The 20,375-nt window shown below is 40.3% G+C and overlaps 1 protein-coding gene across 2 annotated transcripts in view; it reads left to right on the top strand.

Moving 5' to 3' along the window:
* SMYD4 (SET and MYND domain containing 4) overlaps positions 1-19,762 on the top strand; it is a 37,981-nt gene extending 18,219 nt beyond the window's left edge. Inside the window, exons 4-11 of one of the 2 annotated variants that reach the window (XM_019755524.2) lie at positions 2,734-2,823; positions 4,144-5,308; positions 14,258-14,440; positions 14,895-15,058; positions 16,256-16,388; positions 17,236-17,352; positions 17,559-17,682; positions 18,862-19,614. In XM_019755524.2, coding sequence (XP_019611083.2) covers positions 2,734-2,823; positions 4,144-5,308; positions 14,258-14,440; positions 14,895-15,058; positions 16,256-16,388; positions 17,236-17,352; positions 17,559-17,682; positions 18,862-19,015 — 2,130 coding nt within the window. In that variant the 3' untranslated portion in view covers positions 19,016-19,614. Of the gene's footprint in view, positions 1-2,733; positions 2,824-4,143; positions 5,309-14,257; positions 14,441-14,894; positions 15,059-16,255; positions 16,389-17,235; positions 17,353-17,558; positions 17,683-18,861 lie in introns of both variants that reach the window. The other variant, XM_019755522.2, reaches the window with a different exon arrangement.
* The last annotated feature ends 613 nt before the right edge of the window (positions 19,763-20,375 follow it).

A 20,375-nucleotide genomic window follows, 5' to 3' on the forward strand; every position in this document is an offset into this window, starting at 1 on the left:
TTAGTGATTGCTAAAGAATTGAAATCCATTCGATGCAATAATGATCCACTGATAAATGGCATAATAGTTCTTGTTCATAGCTGATCTCATCCCCTTTATTCATGTGCATCATAAATGTGATCACATGGGAAGTTGTTTATGGAAAACAAGTAAAATAAAAAGTGAAATCAGACAAAAAGTTAAGGTTTGCTCTGGATGAGAAGGGAGATGAGCCTATTTCATGAAGCTAGTATTTTGGTGATTATGGTACTTTGCAATTTTCTATAAAGCTGCTATTTTCTTTCTTTTTTTAAAATAATATTTGTTGTCTTTGATTGCAAATGTAATATATGTTTACATGGAAAATATAGAGAAGCATAAAGAGCAAAAAAAAAATCCCATAACCAATGATAGGTACTGTTAACATTCTTGCTTATATCCATCCAGCCACTTTTTCCTCTGAAAATATGTTTTTCTTTTACAAAATTGGGATAATGCTATACTTAATGTTTTGTAACCTGCTTTTTTTCCCTCGACAATTTATTGTAATCATTTTCTCATGTTATTAAATTTTCCACTAGAACATGATTTTTTATGGCTGGCTTAGTGTTCCATTACAGAGAACTATACTTGATTTAACATCTAATGTTGGCAGATTGTTTTGTATCATAAAGCTGCAAGGAGCATCTTTCTATGTAAATATTTGTACACATCTGCTTATTTCCTTAGGATTAAATTCCTAGAAGAGCAATTGCTGGGTCAATTGAATGTATTCTTTTAAAGCCTTTGATAGTTGATGCTCAATTGTTCTCCAGGGAAGTTAACATCCTTTCTAGCAGAGTATGAGAATGTTCATTTCTCTTTATCCTAAGCTTTACCAATTATTATGGTTTTATTATTATTATTTTATCTATTTATTTTTGAATAGGAAATGTGTTTATACATACATACTTAGAACTCAAAAAGTGCAAGCGTATACAGTGTAGTCTACCTCTTCTGTCCCCTAGCCACCTAGTTTTCCCATACCCAGAAGCTAGCACTGTTAAATGTATGTTTCCAGAGGTACTTTGCATCTATAAATAAATACAAATAATCTTCCACTCCTGCACACACATACTGTTTTTATATAAATAACATTCTACATGCACTCTTTAGCACTGCATGTTTGTTTTTTTGTTTTTTGTTTTTTTTAAGGAGGGCGAAGCTCACGTTGGCCCATGTGGGGATTGAACCAGCAACCTTGGTGTTACTAGCGCCACACTCTAACCAACTGGCCACCCCCAGCACTGCATGTTTTTTACTTAATATCTTAAGATCATTTTTACATGAGAGCATAAAGTGCTTCCTTATTCTTTTTTTTTTTTTATGGCTACATGGTATTCTGTTATATGGATATAATAGTAATTTATTTAATTAATCCTACAGACCAATATTTGTTTCCTATCTTTTGCTATTTCAAACAATTTTGTGATGAGAAACTTTGCATGTATATTATTTAGCACATACCTATAGGATAAATAATTACATCTGTAGGATAAATTCCTGGAAGAGGAATTGCTGGTCAATGGATATATATATATATATATATATAGCTAAATTGCCCTCCATAATCATGAGACCAATTTACACTCCCACTAGCAACATACATATGAGAATATTAATTATCCCACTCCTTTGCCACCTCAGTGTCCTATCAATTTTTTTTTGCCAAACTATAAGTAAAAAATGGCATCTCAGTAGTTTTAATTTGCATTTTGCCGATTATAAATGATGTTGAGCTTTTTTTTTTCAAATGTTTAAGAGCCATTTATATTTCCTATTAGAATTGTTCATATCATTTGTTTATTTTCCTATGGAATTTTTGGTTTGTCATCTTATTTCATCTTATTGATCTGTAAGAACTGTTCATAAAGTAAAGAAATGAGCCCTTTGCCTGTAATGTGAATTGCAAATATTTTTTCCAGTTCAATGTTTGCCTTTAGATATTGCTTTTATTGGTTTTTGCTATAAAGAAATGTTTTATTTTTATGTGGTCAAATTTATTAATTTTTATGACTTCTGAATTTCATATCATAACTAAGAAGGTATTCCTCACTCCAACATGACTTTGGACTATTCCTATAGTTTCTTCTAGTGCTCTTATAGTTTCGTTTTTACATTAAGATTCGGATCTATTTGGACTTTATCCTAATGAAAGTTTTATCATATATAGACAGCCAACTTTTTTTTTCTCATTAGCTACCTACTTGTCCCAATACTTTTATTAAATAATCCCCATCTTTGCTCCAGTGATTTGAGATGCCACTTTTATGATTATTATTAATCCTTGCCAATTTGGTGATAGAAAAAAAGTAGCCCTTTTCTGCATTCGTTTTCATATATCTGGGTATCTATATGTGAATTAACCATTTGTTTCCTATATATCATAGTCTTTCTTCTTTTGTGAATTTCTCTTTGTGCCACTCACCCTTTGTTGTGTTCCTTGGTTTTCATTCTCCTTTAGTATTGTTTGTGGCTGAAGCCATGTCTGATGCTGCTGTCTTCTAAGTGCTTTGAATATTTGTTTCCTCACTTGATCTTTACAGCTTTGCTCTAAGGTAGTTAAAAATGAAGCCGAAGCAGGTGAAGCACAAAGAGATCCAGTAACATTCCCAATTTCATGCAGTCTTTAACAGTAGAGCCCCTATTATCTGAAAAAATACTTTCAAGATGCTGGTTTCCATTTATACCTTTGACTGGTTCATTGTTTTGCAGGGAGTATCGCACTCAAGGCCTAACACTGAGGACATTTCGCTGTGTTATGCCAATCGCTCCGCAGCCCTCTTCCACCTGGGTCAGTATGAAGTGAGTATCAGGATGCCTGGTGTGACTGGAGAGGGTCTGTATGGGGTTCGCTGGAGGACCAGACCTTCGTCTCTGCTTCTACCTTAGGACACTAAAATTGGGCCCATTGGTTGAATTGGAAGCAAATTGATATCCTACCAAACTTGTTCTTTCTCCTGATTCATTTCACCTATTGGAGGTGATTATGTGAAGGTAGTATTTGTTGACAAGAGAGTCATGGCACATTCCACAGGACAATGGACTATATCCAATGGGTCAGCAGTTCTCAGTGTCTAGATCAGCTGTGAGATAAGGTGCTAATAATACTTCAGGTTCCAAGTGTTTGCAAACTATTTACTTGTTTGGGAGATAGATAGATAGATAGATAGATAGATAGATAGATAGATAGATAATCAAGATTATTCCAGCAATAATATAGATGACCCTCAATATGCATTTTGAGTGGGGAAGTAAAAGTTGCCGTGAAATGCCTGTGTATGCCTAACGGGGGGGTGGCGGGGGCTTTGGATGAGTGGCTTTCTCCTCATCCCCTAATTGGAGGTCTAAGGACAAGCTCTAAAATGCCATTTTGGTACATCCATTTCAGAATTCCACAGAAATTTAAATTATGCCTTAGAATTTAGAACTAGAATAGTCACAAGTTCACCTTTATGTCCTTTGGACTAAAATAAAAGAGCAAGAACCTAACTCTAGGCCCTAAGCAAGAGAGTCCTGGACTACTGAAAACGGTGGTTAGAAGAACTTGTGACTGGAAGAACATTTAACCCTTTTAACTTCCCTATATTGGTTATTTCTACTTCCCTTCTTACAATAATGACTACCATATATTGAACACATACAATGTTCAGGCACTATTTTCAGCGCTTTAGATATATAACTTTATTTTCATCCATATTTCAACCCCGTGACGTATTATTTCCCCTGTTTTCCCATGAGAAAACTAAGACACTGAGAAATTAAGTCACTTGCACAAGGTCATACAGCTAGTAAGAGGCAAAGTCCGTATTGGAATGCAGGTCTGTTTGGCTTCAAAGACTGCCCTTTTAATCCCCACACTATAATTCTTCTATCTGTAAGACTTTTTTCCTCAAAAACAGAAATATTTAATAAGATAGTTAAACCTAATCTCTTTAGCATGGATTTCTTATCACTCAATTAAAAGATCACACAGCAGCATATGATATAAGGAAACAAGCACATGACTGTACTTGCTCCATTTTTAATAATCCTTCACTTTCCTGTAGATTTGTGCTAAGACTTTCAGTAGATATTGAAGAGTAAGGACCGAGGATCATTGTGGGATTTCCTTCCTGTTTTCAGACGTGTCTTAAAGACATCATCAGAGCACAGATGCATCGGTATCCGGAAAGATTGCAACCCAAGCTGATGCTGCGGAAGGCAGACTGTCTGGTGACTCTAGGGAGACTACAGGAGGCAAGCCAGACCATCAGTGATCTCGAAAGGAACCTCGCTGCCAACCCAACCCTAGCAGCTTCCCAGTTTCAGAATCTGCAGAGAACCCTTAGTCATCTGAAAATGAAGGTACAAGAAAGGGAGAATCTCACAGAAACCTTCCCAGAAGCTCTAACCAAAGCCTTTGAGGATATGGACCTAAGGGAAGAGAATGAACGAATTTCCAATGCGTCATCATCTGTCAGTTTATGTACAGACCCTTTAAAAGGCCGCTATCTGATTGCCACAAAAGATATTCTCCCAGGAGAGCTCCTGGTGAAGGAGAATGCTTTTGTGAGTGTCCTTAACCCGGGAGAAATGCCTCCACTATGTCATGGCCTGGAGAGCAAGTGGGATACCAGAGTTACCAATGGGGACCTGTACTGTCACAGATGTTTGCAGCACACTTTGGCTCCGGTTCCCTGTGATGGATGCAGCTATGCCAAGTATTGCAGCCAAGAGTGTATGCAGCAGGCCTGGGATCTCTACCATAGTGTAGAATGTTCTCTAGGGGGACTGCTTCTCACACTGGGGGTCTTTTGCCACATTGCCCTGAGGTCAACTCTTTTAGCTAGATTTGAGGATGTTGACAATGTTATAAGGAAGCTTTGTGGTGAGATTAGTAACAAGGACATCTGTTTACCTGAAAGCAAGAATCTGATGCAAACACTCAGTGATGACCTAGGAGGGGAGAGTGAGGAAAATGGTGAGACGGTTGAGACCCCAATTCCTGGATGTGATATTAATGGGAAGTATGAAAATAATTATAATGCTGTCTTCAACCTTTTGCCCCATACTGAAAACCATAGCCCAGAGCACAAATTCCTCTGTGCTCTAAGTGTTTCTGCATTGTGCAGGCAGCTGGAAGCAGCCAGTTTACAGACCCTCACAACAGGTCTGAAATCCTCTCAGCCGAAAGCAGCAATGGCTCCTGCGTTGTGTCAAGAGTTGCATATTTGGGGAGTGGCCATGCTGAGACACGTGTTACAGCTACAATGTAATGCTCAGGCAGTAACTACCATACAGCAAACAGGTAAGAGGGAAACGTTTTTTCTGCCTTACAGTATTGCTTTGGTGTAGCTAATGTTTGGGGAGAAAGACCTGTAAAGGAAGCCATTAGAGTGGTGTCATGGGAAAACACAGCTGTCATGTATTATCATGATTGAGAAGCTTTGTGACCTTAACAAAATATTTGACCCCACTCTGCCTCGGTTTTCTCGTCTGTAAAGTGGGTAGTTTCATCCCACATAACTTTACAGAGTTGTGAAAATGATGTGTTCGTTTGTAAACATACTTTAAAGCTAAAAACCCTATTACCCTCTTAATTTTTTATTGTAAAGGAGAACTGAAGCAATAAAGACTACAGAAAGAACAGGGTCTGTAGAGTGAGCTAAGATTCTGATACCTTAACTACAGACCCAGTTCTTTCTGTAGTCAAGGTATCAGAATCTTAGCTCACTCGTGTGACTCAGGTACTCTCTCTTCTCTTTTCAATAGACAAATTTTTCTCATTTTGCTGTTTAAATTTCCAAGAGAGGAATCTGGCCAAGCATAGCTTTCCACACAATGTTAATGTAAGCTGTGGGCCAGCCTACGTTTGCGCTGTCCACTGTCCACCTCTAGACACAGACCAGCCTCACCCTGCTTTCCTAAACCAGATGTCATATTTTTATGAGTCTGTTTAAGGTAGATGGGAAGGTTAGATGTGCCCAGCACCATGAGTGACATATCTAATATCATGTACTGACAGCAGACCTATTATTTCAAAAGAAAGGGTGTTTCCTGTATTTCTATCATACAATTTCCCTTTTAGCAGATAATGTCTTTTGATTCAATCAATTCATTATATTTTTCTCAATTTTCTGATCAACTGTTGAGGGGAGGAATTAGATATTAACCAAACCTAGGATTGCTAAACAGATGAATATTAAATATCCACGCTCAGCTCTTTTGATCTCCTATTCGGTAATGTAGAATTTTGTCAACCTTTTGTTTTATAGATTTTCATCTTTAATTTTAATTCAGCTGCCAAGTTATGCAGTATACACGTATAGGTGTTTCACTAGAGGTGTTTCGGGGCAAAACTCTCTTCCCGGTCCTGAAGCATGTAGAACACCCAGTAATTGCACTGGCTTTGCACTATAAAAGCAAGCTAGTCTCTATTTTCTTCTCTGCTTTCTTTTGTTTCTTTGAGCCGTTGCTACCTTCTAAAATAAATCTGTTGAGTGTTTTTCCAGAATTATGTTTCCCCTTGGGTACATTCAGTGGCATTTAAAAAAATATTGTTTTCATTTTGTTTTGCTTTTCTGAATATAAAAAATAGTTTATGGGCTTCCAGATTATAGCGCAGAAACTTACCAACTCTTAATTCTATTGTGTCTTGCCTCGAAAATACTTCATAGAACATACAAAAAAGATTCAAACATCAGGAGCTCTGAAAGCTGGAAACTATTGTCCAGGTAAACAGTAGCAGGGAACACTAACGCAGGCTGACTCCCTGTGGCCGAATGGCAGAACCATATGGACAAAAGAAGATGTTTTCTATCCACTTTTCTCCATTGGTCTACTCCTTACAGCCAAAGAAATGTTTTTGCTCTGTGTATATGACATTTCATTACACTCAAATTTTTTTTTTTTTTTTTTTTTTTAAGGAGGGTGCAGCTCACAGTGGCCCATGTGGGGATCGAACCAGCAACCTTGGTGGTGTTAGTACCACACTCTAACCAAGTGAGCTAACCGGCAACCCCTACACTCAATTTTTTTATCTGCATAGCAAATTTTGGGTAAAATTTTTCAGAGGTTGTTAAGAATGAATTTTTGGATAGCAAAATTCATTTTTGGATAGCAAATTTTTTGTGGTTAATAAGGACTGGAAAAAATAGATACATAGCGTAATACTGGTTACCTGAGGTGAGAGAAAGAGAATTAGAGACTCTGGCTTCATCTATATGGTTCTAATATTTTATGCATAATTTATTCTTATTCATATGATGTTTTAAAAATATATACATAGAAAAAAACACACTCCAAGCAAACGTGCTAAAATCTTAATTAACAGTGATTAATTCTCAAAGTCGAAATATGGGTGATTACTACTTTCTTCTTTGAACTTTTCTATAGTTTTAAAATTAAAAACATTCATACAGTGGTAACATTATTCTAATAAATTTAAAACGGATTGTATACCTTTCCCATCATTCAAGGGAAAAAGAAAAACATTTTTAAAAAAAACAGTTCACAGAGCAAAAGATAAGAAGATGGTAAAAAATGACTATAAATAGTAAGTATAAATGGGTTAAACTCTATTAAACGAATCTTTCAGAATGGGTCAAAAAAATTAAAATCCAACTACATTCTGTTTACAAAAGTGACACCTATAACAAAACACCACCAAGTGTTTGGGCAAGACGTGTCAGGAATCACAAAGCTAATCAGAGTATTAGTATTAATATTTCGGGGGTCACTAATACAACTTTCCTCCCACTTTTCTAAATTTTGGCTCGGCTAATAATCAAATGAGCATGAGACAGATTAACAGGAGAAAATGTCTAAAATACTGTGGACGTCCACTGGGGTACCGTAGAATGTGAGACCCGAGTAAGACCCGTTGTGCAGTCGAGGCTTATTTGCGATTCTGGAGCTAAGGAGAAGGGGGCTTTGTGGTTTGGGACTTTGAAAGGCAGGAAGGCAGTTCACCTGGAGATGGAAAAGCAAATGTTTGGTAAATATTTGCTGGGCATCTTTAACAATGGGACACACATATAACTTTGAACAATAGGCCTTGCTAGGTTCCTCTCTGTCTATCACACACTAGTTCATGTTAATCTATAGCTATCTGTGTTATCTTCCTTCCTGGAGCAGGTCCTCTCTCTCAGTTCCCTTTAGACGGGGGAAAGGTCAACGATTTTTCCTGAGTGCTTTGTTTCTTAAAAATAACCAGTTTAAAATAGTCAATATCCCAAAAGTCATATTTTTGGGGTGCCAAACTCTGCTCCCCTTCAGTATGAAACAGTAGAACCCAAGGTAATACGTCTAATAAAATAAAGAAGGCATTCTATTTTTATAAAAGAAACTCTCCACACTGAAATATATCAGCTCTCAGAAACATAGAGATTGTGTCTATAAAACAAAAATGATTAAGTATACATGAAGAAACCGGCAAAAACTCCATAGTTGTGAGAAACTTTCATATACCACTCTGACTTTGACTGATCAACTATATTAAAAAAAAATAAGAACCTAAAAACCAAGATACCATAAGCTGGGGAATTCAGTAGATATATTTATCAAAACTTGTGTCCTATAGACTAGGAATGGCGAACTTTTTCTGTAAAGGGCCAGGCATGTCCTTTGCGGCTTGGCAGGTCATGTGGTGTCTTTTGCAACTACCCAGCTGCCACTGTAGCATGAAAGCAACCATAGACAATACACAAACAAATGAGCATGGCTGGGTTCCAATAAAACTTTATTATGGACGCTGAAATTTGAATTTCTTATAATTTTTCATGTCATGAGAATTATTTTCATTTTTTCCCAACCACTTAGACATGTAAAAACCATTCTTAGGCCACATCTGTACAAGAACAGACAGCAGGCCGGGTTTCGCCCACAGGCTACAGTTGACAGACTGATATAGACAAAGATTTGACAAATCTAAGAAATCTATTTAGGAAAAAATTTCCCCAAAATTGGGAACAATGAATGGGATATAGCCAATAATATAAATTCACTTTTAAATTTTAAGCAAATATTTAATACAATTTAAAACTATCGAATTTGAAAATACTAAGTAGACAACTTCGCAGAAAAATATAAATGGTCAAAATTTTCCCAGAAGGAGGAAACATTTCAAAAACCTAGTAATTGTAGAAGAAATTGAAAAAGTTACCAAAATATTTCCGTAAAAACAAGCCAGTCCCACTCTTTTCCATGTGAGTTCTTTAAAACTTTTAAGGAACATATTTAGCCACGTTTTTAAAAAAATAAAGAAAGAAAAGAAAAAAATCTTTCAAGGAACACATCGTTTTTATACAATATAAACTATGCCAGGGCTTGGGGGAACCTAGAACCCTTTCCCATTTGTTATGCAAAGCCAACAGTAAAAACTATAGACCAGTCTCACCTGTAAATGTAGGTATAGAAATCCTAAACAAATCACTGCCACATCACATCCAGCAGTTTATCAAAGGAATAATAATATATTACCAAGTACACTTTCTTCCAGAAATGCAGGATATTTTAATTTGGAGGGCTATAAAAGGAGGCTTGGATGAATGTGGAGACATGCCATATTCTTAGATGGAAAAACTGAAGACTGCAAAAAAGGCAGTTTCCTCTCACTAACCTAATCAGTCTGATGCAGTTTCAGATAAAATCACAATTAGATACAATTAGATGTTTTTCTTTTCTTTGTTGTTTTTTTTTAGGGGGGGGATTTGACAATGATTCTAAAGTTCATCTTGAATAAGTGGATGAGAACAGCCTTTTTGTTTCAAAGAGTACTGAAGGGGCTTGGTACTATCAGATTTCATATCAGTATTGAGTTACAATAGTTAAAAACAGTTTGGTACTGATACGATAGCCCCCAAAAGTATTAGATTCTTCCTTCGAATCATTAAAAAGTTCAATGTTTTAAAATCAAACCATACAATATCTAGGAAGAGGTAACTGCACATTTACATGGTCTTAGAAGGAGAGAAGATTTCTAAAGTATAGAATACCAAATGTAGGAAATTTGAAGATAGCTAGATTTAACCTAACCACCAAATATCAAAAATATTATAATCTGTAAAGAAGGTAGAGGATCTGAACGAGATCCTTGAAGGAATGAAAACACTGGACTGGGAGGCAGCAGATGTGAGTCCCCGTTCTGGATGTACTGCTAACCGTCAGTATGAACGTGGTGGGGTTACTTAGCCTCTGTGTGTCTCAGTGTTCTCATACGCAGAGAGGACTGGATGAACCTCCAGGCTTCTGGGGAAAATTATTTGCAAAAATCACCCCCACAATTTCTCCCATCCCTGTCTGTTTGTCCCTTTGCTGCTTGCCTGCTTTTTCTCCCACCAAGGGTGGAGTCTATTTCCCCTTGCCCTTGAATCGGGGCCAGCCCAGCAACTTGCTGTGACCAATGGAATGCACTAGAAGTGACTTTATGTGACTTCTGACTCTGAACCTTAAGAGACCTTGAAGCTTCCGTTGTCAACTTCTTAAATATGGCCATGTGAACAAGCCTGGCTAGCCTCCCTGAGGAAACAAGACCATGTGCCAGATGAATGCAATCGTATGAGTAATCCCAGGCAAAACCAGCAGAAAAAATGTTCAGCTGAGCTCAGGCCTGAGTTGCTGGCACACAGCATTGTAAGCAAATGAAATAATTGTTGTTTTAACACTCCCCACCTCCAAAAACCCATAACCAAAAATTAAAATGTGAATGACAAAATGAGAGAACATTGCTAGCAACTATACAGCTCTTAAAATCCAACTTTTTAAAAGATGCGTAGTGATGGAAATGTTCTAAAATTGGATTGTGATATTGGTTGCTCACCTTAAGTTAATTTCCCCCAAAAACCGATTGAATTCATACACTTAAAATAGGTGAATCTACATAAATTAGATCTCAATAAATATGTTTAAAATATACATAAGCAAGCATTTTAGCAAAGTAGTAATAAAGGGGGTCTGGTCTGACCTCTCTAGTAATTAAAACAAGATACCATTTGGCCCATCAGATTGGCAAAGTTGCTTTGGTTATTTCGATGATGATGATGGTGGTGATGAGCATTTTAGGTTAGGCTGTAAGGAAATGGCCATGCTGTGTTAAGTGAAAAGAAGTAACTTACAGACTGCTGTGTGCACCCTAGTACCAGTTATGTTAAAATTCCGTAAGTAAGGCTAGAAAGAAGACTGCAAGAAAATGCACCCAAATGTTACACCTGGCTTATAGGATTATACTTGACTGTTATTTTCTCTAGAATTTTCAGGTTTAAAATCTTCCTGACTACCATGTATTCCTTTGTACTTTTAATTAGTTTTTTAATAAAAAAGCTGGCCTCTCACGCTGGGCAGGAGCCGCTCACGGCGGCACATGGTAGCCCACAGCGGCAGCTCACGCCAACCTCTGGCAGCTCAGCTCCAGGGAGAGCTATTGTTCACAATATTAGCTGTAGAGGGCGCAGCTCACTAGCCCATGTAGGAATCGAACTGGCGATCTGGACCACCAGGCGGGCTCTGTATGAACATTTTCAAGGCACTTGATACATATTACAAAGTTGCCCTCCAGTAAAGTTGTACCAGTTACACGCCCACCAGCAATGTTCACTTTCATTTTTGAATTCAATCTAATTTTGTTTTAGTCTGCTCATATTTTCTAATCTTGTTATATCCTTTTTTATTATTTCTTTGGGGTTCCAACACCTCCCAATTTAGTGTTCTCATTGAATTTCATTAGCAGCTGTTTCATTAGTAGCACAGAAGAAGGATTAAAGTGTTAACTAGAATAGACTTTGACCAAAAAAACCTTTAAAAATGTATGTTAATATTTTTGAATAAATCCTCTTTAATCAAAGTTCCTCAGAAACCTCTCTTTGGTCCTTATCTGAAGGGGCAGAGTTAGCCACTGATGATATTCTAGACCGTGGTATGTGTGGTTCTGTCGCGGTGAGAATGGCTCATGTTGTATCTGGATTCATGTCATAGCAAAGGGCTCCGTGAGGTTCTGTGTAGGTTCAGATCCATTCACTGCCCTTTGCTTTCACTCTTCAACAACCAAGGAATCTACCTTCAGTTTGGGTCCTTGACTATTTGATATACACACAGATTTCTTGTTTTGTGAAATACCTACCAGAATATTCAGGAAGTATTACGAATGAATCTTTTTCTCTTTGCTTGAATCCCATCTTAAATGCACGAGGGATATTAACAAGATACACTTTTGGTAAAATAAAGCATCATTTCCTCTTTTTTTTATGCACAAAATGTCACATGTTAAATTTGGTTGATAAGGTACATACATAGTCTCACTTTCTATTATCTCTACTAATAGATGAGTAATGCGAAATATTGAATTTTTTTTTAAATCAATACTTAATTTTTTCGAAATAATTAGAGAGAGACTCAACGCTGACATAAATACTCACCCCACTCCGTTCCTGGGCCTACTTCTGTTAAAGGATAACCTATAAATAATTCACGAAGCTGACATTACTCACTGTATTGTGATCATTTTTTCTGGGAAAATCTTAGCAGCTGTTCTAATATAGATTGCCAGTTATCAGTAGTTGGGAATGCAAGTCAACTGTTAATTATGCAGAGGCTGATTATTCAGACCACAAACTGTTCCTGCCCTGTTCTGCTCCTTCCTGCTGCCTACCTTTTAGCATTTTCACTGCTCATTAGCACGTATACCAGAAGGGACAAAGGGGGTGGGAGGAGAGAAGAACTGAAATCTGTTAAGCACTAGAAGAAGCTCTGATGAAAGATTTCAATACAATTTGTAAAACTGTTGACTAAAATGGAGTCATTTGGATTCTCTGTGTTGTTTATTTGTCCTCCATAGCAACAGGTAATGTTATAGAATGGTCTGCAGAGACACATTATTCCTATATTTCATGTTTTCCCTTCTAGAACATTTTCACTTGCTGGTTCATGATATTTTCTCTATTCATTACGTTTGTACCCAGACTCCAAATTTATTTCTTTGGAGATTGGTGTATCAAGATTCCCGGCATATACAGTGATACCAGAATTATCTGATGTTTTTTTAGTTTTCCAGAAAACTGCAAGTTTCCCTTTGAGTACCAGTATCTTTCATATTAAACCAGTTTTGTTGGAAATACAATTTCCTCTTATAAACCAAGGCCGCTGAACACAATTTAAGCCCTTCTGGATGCCCCAGCTTATCCATATTGTGCGTGCTGCTGAGATATGGGTGGCTGTTACAAAAACCCATGCAGGTATGCTGTCAGTCTAGGAACCTCTGGTTAAAGGAAATGCTGCAGTTGTAGTAAAACTTGAGTGGTACAGTGTTTGCCCTGAGGCAACTGTTATTCTTGTATACATTTTCTGCTCCTTCTCCAGTCTTTCACCCATCTCTTTGGCCGTTGTCAGAAAACCTGCCTCTTATTAGTTCTGTTTCTGGACTGTTGTGGGCTGAGAAACTGAATAGCCAAGCTCATTAGAACTGTGGCTAAAATAAGAGCAAGTAGGCCTACACCAAGTATACAAAGAACTCACATATAAAGGTAAGAGCTGTGGTGCAGAAATAGCCTGGCTGCTTAGAGGGATTTTTCCTTCCTTCCTTCCTTCCTTCCTCCCTCCCTCCCTCCCTTCCTTCCTTCCTTTCTTCCTTCCTAATTTTCAATCATGTAGTTAAATTGTTGGTTAATTGTGTTTCAAAGAAGAGATTGCTTGGGACATGAGACTGTCTTGAATAGAGCTAGTCCAGAGTTTTTTTCAAAGAGAACTACTGCCGACTGACTTCCCATAAAATTGGGACAAAGGGCAGAATGAGCAGGGAAGCATAAGGACCACTGATTTTGTAAAATAGGAGCCTGTTTACTTTGGGGTAGTAATTAGGTTACCTGTTCTGTTAACCAACCAAAGAGCACTTAGACTATAAAAGTCTTTGGGAAATAAGCTGGTTTCTGTGTCCTTATGAACACTATGTCTACCTAGAAAGCTCCCAACTGGTAATTCCTTTTTAATTATGTTTTCTAAGTTCTAATCTTTGGGTGTTTGTGGTATTGAGACACAGTGGTTAGGTTCCAGGATTCAGGTGGACTTTTCATGTGTTCACTTGCTTTGCTTCCTGGGGACCAGAGTTTGCTGTAAGCCATGTTCCATCTGATTCATATCGGCTCCGGCTGTGGAGCTATGACTCAAGCGGGCTTCAGGCCCAACTGCCCCACTCGTCTTCTGAGGCATGGCTGGTGAGGGCAGGACTCATGTCCTGGCCCATTTTCCCTTTTTCTTTGTGCACTTCCAGGATCTAACGACAACGTCGTGACCAACAGCAGGCAGGTCCGCCTCGCCACAGGCATCTTCCCTGTGGTCAGCCTCCTGAACCATTCCTGCAGCCCCAACACCAGTGTGTCCTTCAGGAGCACTGTCGCCAGCATTCGGGCATCAGAGCAGATCGGAAAAGGGCAAGAGATTCTCCACTGCTATGGTGAGGCATCCCTTCTCACTGCTGTCTGCCTGCTCCCGCAGAAAAAGGACAGGGTGAACCAGAAGGAGCAAAGCACCGGGCAGGTGCCGTCACCTGTCCAGTGTTTGTGTCTTGCAAGAGGCAGTGCATCCCTCAGCAAAAAAAAAAAAAAAAAAGAAAGAAAAAAAGGCCTTCTTACTGGGCCCTGTTGTGTCTAAATTATCATGTATGTCACTGCTTAATCCCATAAGCCTCGTATGCTGAAAATGAGCTGGGAACAACTTTTTGGATTCTTTTTCTTCCTGTCTCCTCAACTTGAAAGCTTATTTCTACATCTGGTTCCACAAATATTTGAGTAAAGGGAACCTATCACCGGATGAATAATTGAGCAGACCCTCTGCTAAGCTGAAGTTGTTTTAAGTAGTGCTTGACTCTTTCTTGCTTTAAATACCGGCCAAGTGTGATCTCTCTGCAGGGCCTCACGAAAGCAGGATGGGTGTTGCTGAAAGGCAACAGAAGCTGAGGTCTCAGTATTTCTTTGACTGCAACTGCCCAGCCTGTCAAAATGAGAAGCACAGACCCGCTGCAGGGCCCAGGTGGGAAGCATTCTGTTGTAACCGTTGCAGAGCACTCATGCAGGTGAATCTCTCTTCTCCTTGCTCTTCTTGACTTCTCCTGGAGGTCAGTTATCCAGCCCAAAGGCCATAAATCTTTAGGAGGAAGCCATCTGGGCTTATCTGGGCTGAGAGCAGTGCTCTTTCTTCCCTTTCACCCCATCTTCCCCACACATTGATTACCCCTCTGCAGGAACCGCAGGAAAAGTCAGATTTAATAATCTTTCAAGAAAAAGATTTGCCAGAGCAAATAGAAAATCCTACCTAAACTGGCTTGGCGGGGGGGGGGGGGGGGGGACTGGGAATTTGTTTGCACAAGTAAATCACTAAAAGGTCCCAGGGCAGGAGTACTTCAGATACAGCTTGATCCAGGGGCTTGTGATATCACCAAGACCCAGTTTTTCTCTGTGCCTCCCTCAGCTCCATTTTCTGTTAGCCCCATCCTCAGACAGACTTCCCTCTTGTGGTGGCACGATGACCGGAAACATGCACTGGTCTAACTGCAATCCGGGCAAAAATTTTACTGTTTCATTGACCTGATGATACCTATGGCTGGAAGAAAATGAGTCAAATAGTTTTCCTCCAGGCATTTGGGCCAGAGGAATGGGCCATATTTGAGCCACATGAGCTACCCCCTCAGCTACCAGGCTCTGAGTATGGGAGGGTGGGAGCGCATCCTCAGGAGAAATCAGGTTGCTGTTGCCAAATGAGGGCATAGATACTGGTGTCTAAAACCCAGCAGATGTCCACCTCAGAGATTTTCTCCTCTGCCAGAGGACACACTATTCTTAGGGGAACCATAAGTAGAATGTAGGCTAGGTTGTGTTGGAAAGCTGAAGTTACAAACCCAAGGGCAAATGTGGGAAGGCCTCACCTATTGGTTTTCTTATGGCTTTTTCATAACCACCAGAGACATGTCTGTCATCCAAAATCCTGGCCCCAGAGAGAGATGAGAGAAGGGCTCTCGAGAGGGAAAGAAACCGTAGACTGTACCAGTTTAATTTTGGATGTAAAAAATTAAATCTCGGCAGGTAGGGCCATTGCTTTCCTTAGAATTGCTGCTGTCAAACCAGAGTCAGTCAGGCTTTGGTCATAGTGCATTATTGCAGGAGTCTCTTTCCACCATCGGGTCAGAAGCTGTGGAGCCATTCTATAATGTAATCACATGCAGTGCTGCTAACTGACTCTGGTATAGGAATAAAGATATAACTGACTTCCACAGGGAGCTGATGTGCTGAGCTGTGACAACACATCTTGTACGGAAGCAGTCAGCAGGGATCACCTAGTCTCTCGGTTACGGGACCTTCAGCAGCAGGTTGGGAAGGCCCGGAAGCTTCTAAGAAATGGTAAACTAGGTGAGACCGGCTCCCAGCTTTAATCCTCTCGCCCCTTCCTTTTTATTCATTCTGAGATCACCTTGGACTCAAGGATACTCAGTAATGATTGAACAATTGAATTTAATTATCCCCATGCCAGCCACAAGATGGCTGTGTAGGCCAAGGAGACCAAACCCTAACCAGCTCAATTTGTGTGGTGTCCTTGGAAAAGGGCCAGGTGATTTGAGCTGTCGTTCTCTTATGCATCAGACGGCGAAGTTAAAGTAGCCCATGACAACTGACAGGTCATCCCTGACAGCCGTGAGTTTTGTAGATATCCAGAAGTTCAGTGTCATTTATTTCAATTCCAGGGCCAAATGACCTAATTTCCTAGAGAGAGTGTGCTGCCCTCAGCAGAGCCTCATAACTCCTCTAGAGAGCAGTGAGGCCTGTGCCCAATGGATATAAGTATCCTGCCTTTTCCACAGTGGGCGTCGTGGGACTCCTCATTACCCTTGAAAACCCTGCCTTAGAGCTCGAGGTCACGGGAATGTATTTACCCTACTTTATGATAGTTGACCTTTAGCTTAGATTTCTGAGTCAAGAAAAATAATGACCACAGTGAAATACTTCAAACTGAAATGGAAAGATGACCTGGCCCAGAGTAAATGTGGGGAGGCCTCACCCAGCACCTTTTTCTCTGGAAAGAGAAAACATAAGAACACAGCAGCTTTATTAGAACAAACATTGTGAGTTGGTCACAACTCAAGGAGACAAAGTGAGGCATCCACATTTAGCCCAGCTAATATAGATGTTAAGAGCTGGGTTCTCATTTCTATAGCTGTGTCTGTGTCTATAATGAGGCCACTTTTCTTTGAATTGATAGAGCGAGCCATTCAGCTATTGTTGGGGTGCCAGCGTGATGCTGAGAGCTTCCTGTCAGCGGAACACAGCGTGGTAGGAGAAATTGAAGATGACCTGGCCCAGGCCTATGCCACGTTAGGTATGGCATGTGTCTTCATTTTCTGCTGTGGGGAACAAGTTTGCCTTGTGGGTTTGGTCATGACCCCGGCCTCATCCGGTTGGTTATCTCTTAGTCTTTCAATTGAGGCTGCTCTCCCTTCCAGTTAGCTTTTTCCTCACCCTGAAAATGTTCATCCACAGTTGATTGTGGTTGTTTTCTGGAACCAGATTTTTCTTTCTTTACAGGGGACTGGCAAAAATCAGCTACCCATCTCCAGAAGAGTCTCCAAGTGGTCGAGGTTCGCCACGGGCCATCCAGTGTTGAAATGGGCCATGAGCTCTTCAAACTGGCCCAAATCTTTTTCAATGGGTAAGTCTTTCTCTTGTTCCCTAGCACTTCACCAAGCCACATGCTGTGCCGTCTTTTTTATTAGGCTCTTCTGTGTACTCCTTTTTTTCTATGGAGCTTTTAAGCGTGGTGAAACTTCTTTATTTCCCCTTTAGGAGAGATCCTTTCCTTCTGTTTTGCTGACAAACTTGAAGCGTTAGAGTTTCCTCCTGAGAGATACGGGTAAAGCTCTTAGCTCTGAAGGGAGTTTCCTAGGGAGAACTGCCAGGCAGCCCCACCACCCACGTCATAGCAATTCTTCTCAGTCCTCCCTGCTTACTCACACCTCCCTCGGGCTCTCATTCTCAGCACCCTTAACTCCAGGGGCTCTTCCTTCTCCCTAATCCTATTCCTTTTAAAGCAGTTGTGTTCAGCCAGGAGTAATTTTGCCCCCACCCCACAGGGCTGTTGGCAATATCTGGAGATATTTTTGATTGTCATGAGTCAGCGTAGAGGCCAGAAGGGCTGCTAAACATCCTACAGTGCACAGGACAGCCCTCACAGCTAAAAATTACCCAGCCTTAACTGTCGGTAGTGTCAAGGTTGAGAAACCCTGCTTTAAAGGTTAAAAGGGAAGAGCCACGCTTTAAAGGTGAAAGGGAAGGTGAAAAGGAAAGGTGAAAAGTGATGAGTTGATGCCTCATCCACTTTTGCAGCCGAGCTCATTGGGAGGCCCTAAGTTCTGGATGGAATACCTCCCGCCTTGATAAAACTGCCATTAGTACATTGGTGAGAGAAAGTGTTTGACGCTTGATCCTAAGATTATGAATGATGGGTGGACCAGATACCTGAGACGTAGAGACAGTCCATTTGGTCGGAGAGAGACACACAAAAGGGCTGCCGAGATAAGTCAATGGTGGACGGGGCTACCGTTAAGATGAAGACTCCTGAGTAAACCTTGGGGTAAATATCACATTAATACTTTGAGATTTGCCTGTTTCTCAAGATCCTGGCATCTTTGTACTTCTTTTTCATAACTTCATTCTCAAAGTCTGCCTTGCACTGTGTTTGTAGAAGTTCTCTTCCCTGCCCTTCTAGACGGTAAGATCCTTGAGGGCCAAAATGACCGACCTTATATGCACACAGGGTGTGAGTAGGCCCTCAGTTAGCGTTTGCCTGATTGAATGAGTGGATTCACTCCCCTTACCTTCTTTGGTTCAGGTTTGCAATACCCGAAGCTCTGAGCACAATACAAGAGGCAGAGAAGGTTCTGTTGGTGCACTATGGCCCTTGGAACGACGAAATCCAGGAGCTCCAAAAGATGAAATCCTACTTATTGGACTTGCCGCCCATCCCTGCGGGGCCTTCAGTGTAGGGTTCTAAGGGGACTTTGACCCACAGGAAAAGAGCCCGTGGAAGATGAGTTAAAGAGGTTCTGTTGCCACTGAGCTGTCACCAGGAAACACAGGACTTGCTTGACAGTCACATGCTTAGTGTCTGAGGGGTGGGAAGGACTTGGATAGCATTGCGGTTGGAGAGACGCTCACCTATTTTGATGACTGTTTCTTGAAATAGTTAACTGCCCTCCAGTAAAAAGTCCAAGTTCCCAGAAAAGACCTAAAACGAGCATCTAGAGAGCCTAAGCCCTTTAAAAGGATCTTAGCTGCTCTGCAGGCATCTGGAGGTTAGCCTGGGGTGTGGGCTAGATGCCACCTCACTGAGTGATGGTAGTCTGTTTCCCTGGAACAGTCCTATGGCTTCTAGTAGTAATGAAATGTTGTGTACCACTCTAGTGGGAACCTAAACTCTGCGTGGTTGTATTGTAATTGAAAAATAATTATAAAGCGAGAAATCAGTAAGGCTCCATTCCTCCAGAGACACAGTTTCATTTATGGTATCTAGCTTCCTCAAATCCTTTGTTATAACTGGTGGAGTACAAATTGTGAATAGAGAAATAAATATGAGGCCATTTTATTGTCAGGCAATTTCTTCCTAGGATGGCAACGCTCCGTTTGTTTGCGACCAGTTTTCCAGTCCTTATTATCTGGCTTTCATTCTATACTCTTGGCAGACTCGACTGACCAAATAATAAAATCAAGCTTGTAGCGGTGACTTTATATCACATGGGCTGTCTGAGTTCTGTTTATTAGCAAGCCTGAAAAGAGAGGACTTTTTTTCTACCAGCCCTCGCCAAGCTGGCAAATGAAATACAGCCAGCATAAGTACTGAGAAGGGGAACAAACATTTCAGAAGGTACTGAGAGGATGGGCATTATTGCTTGTGGTTTCAAACTTCAGAGACCGAGGTAGGGGTGATAACACTCTTCTACTTGGATGTGTAGCAACAGTCTAGACCCCATCCCGGTCAGAAGATGGGGAGACTCTCTGAGTCTAAACCCTGGTGGCCAAGTGGTTCGGATGAGTTAGAGGAAAAGCATGGCCGGTCCACACTGCTTTGAGAGCTTGCCAACCCTGACCATGCCCGCAAAGCGCTCGTTGGTTGCCTCGGCATTATAATCAGGAAATGAATAGCTCTGAAGATTTCTGGCAGAAGCTTTTAGGAAGCTGAGTATTTGGAACACAGTTCATACTTAAACATTTCAATGAAGGGCAGGCAGAATCTCATTTATTTTCCTTTCTACTAATTCACTCGGGCAAGGCAGTGGCCAGTGAGACTTTTTTTTGGTAGCGATAACTTTTTCAAGGAGAAAAATTTAGTCCTGTAGACAATTCTGT

Source organism: Rhinolophus sinicus, linkage group LG15, assembly GCF_036562045.2.
Source record: "Rhinolophus sinicus isolate RSC01 linkage group LG15, ASM3656204v1, whole genome shotgun sequence".
Lineage (NCBI taxonomy): Eukaryota > Metazoa > Chordata > Mammalia > Chiroptera > Rhinolophidae > Rhinolophus > Rhinolophus sinicus.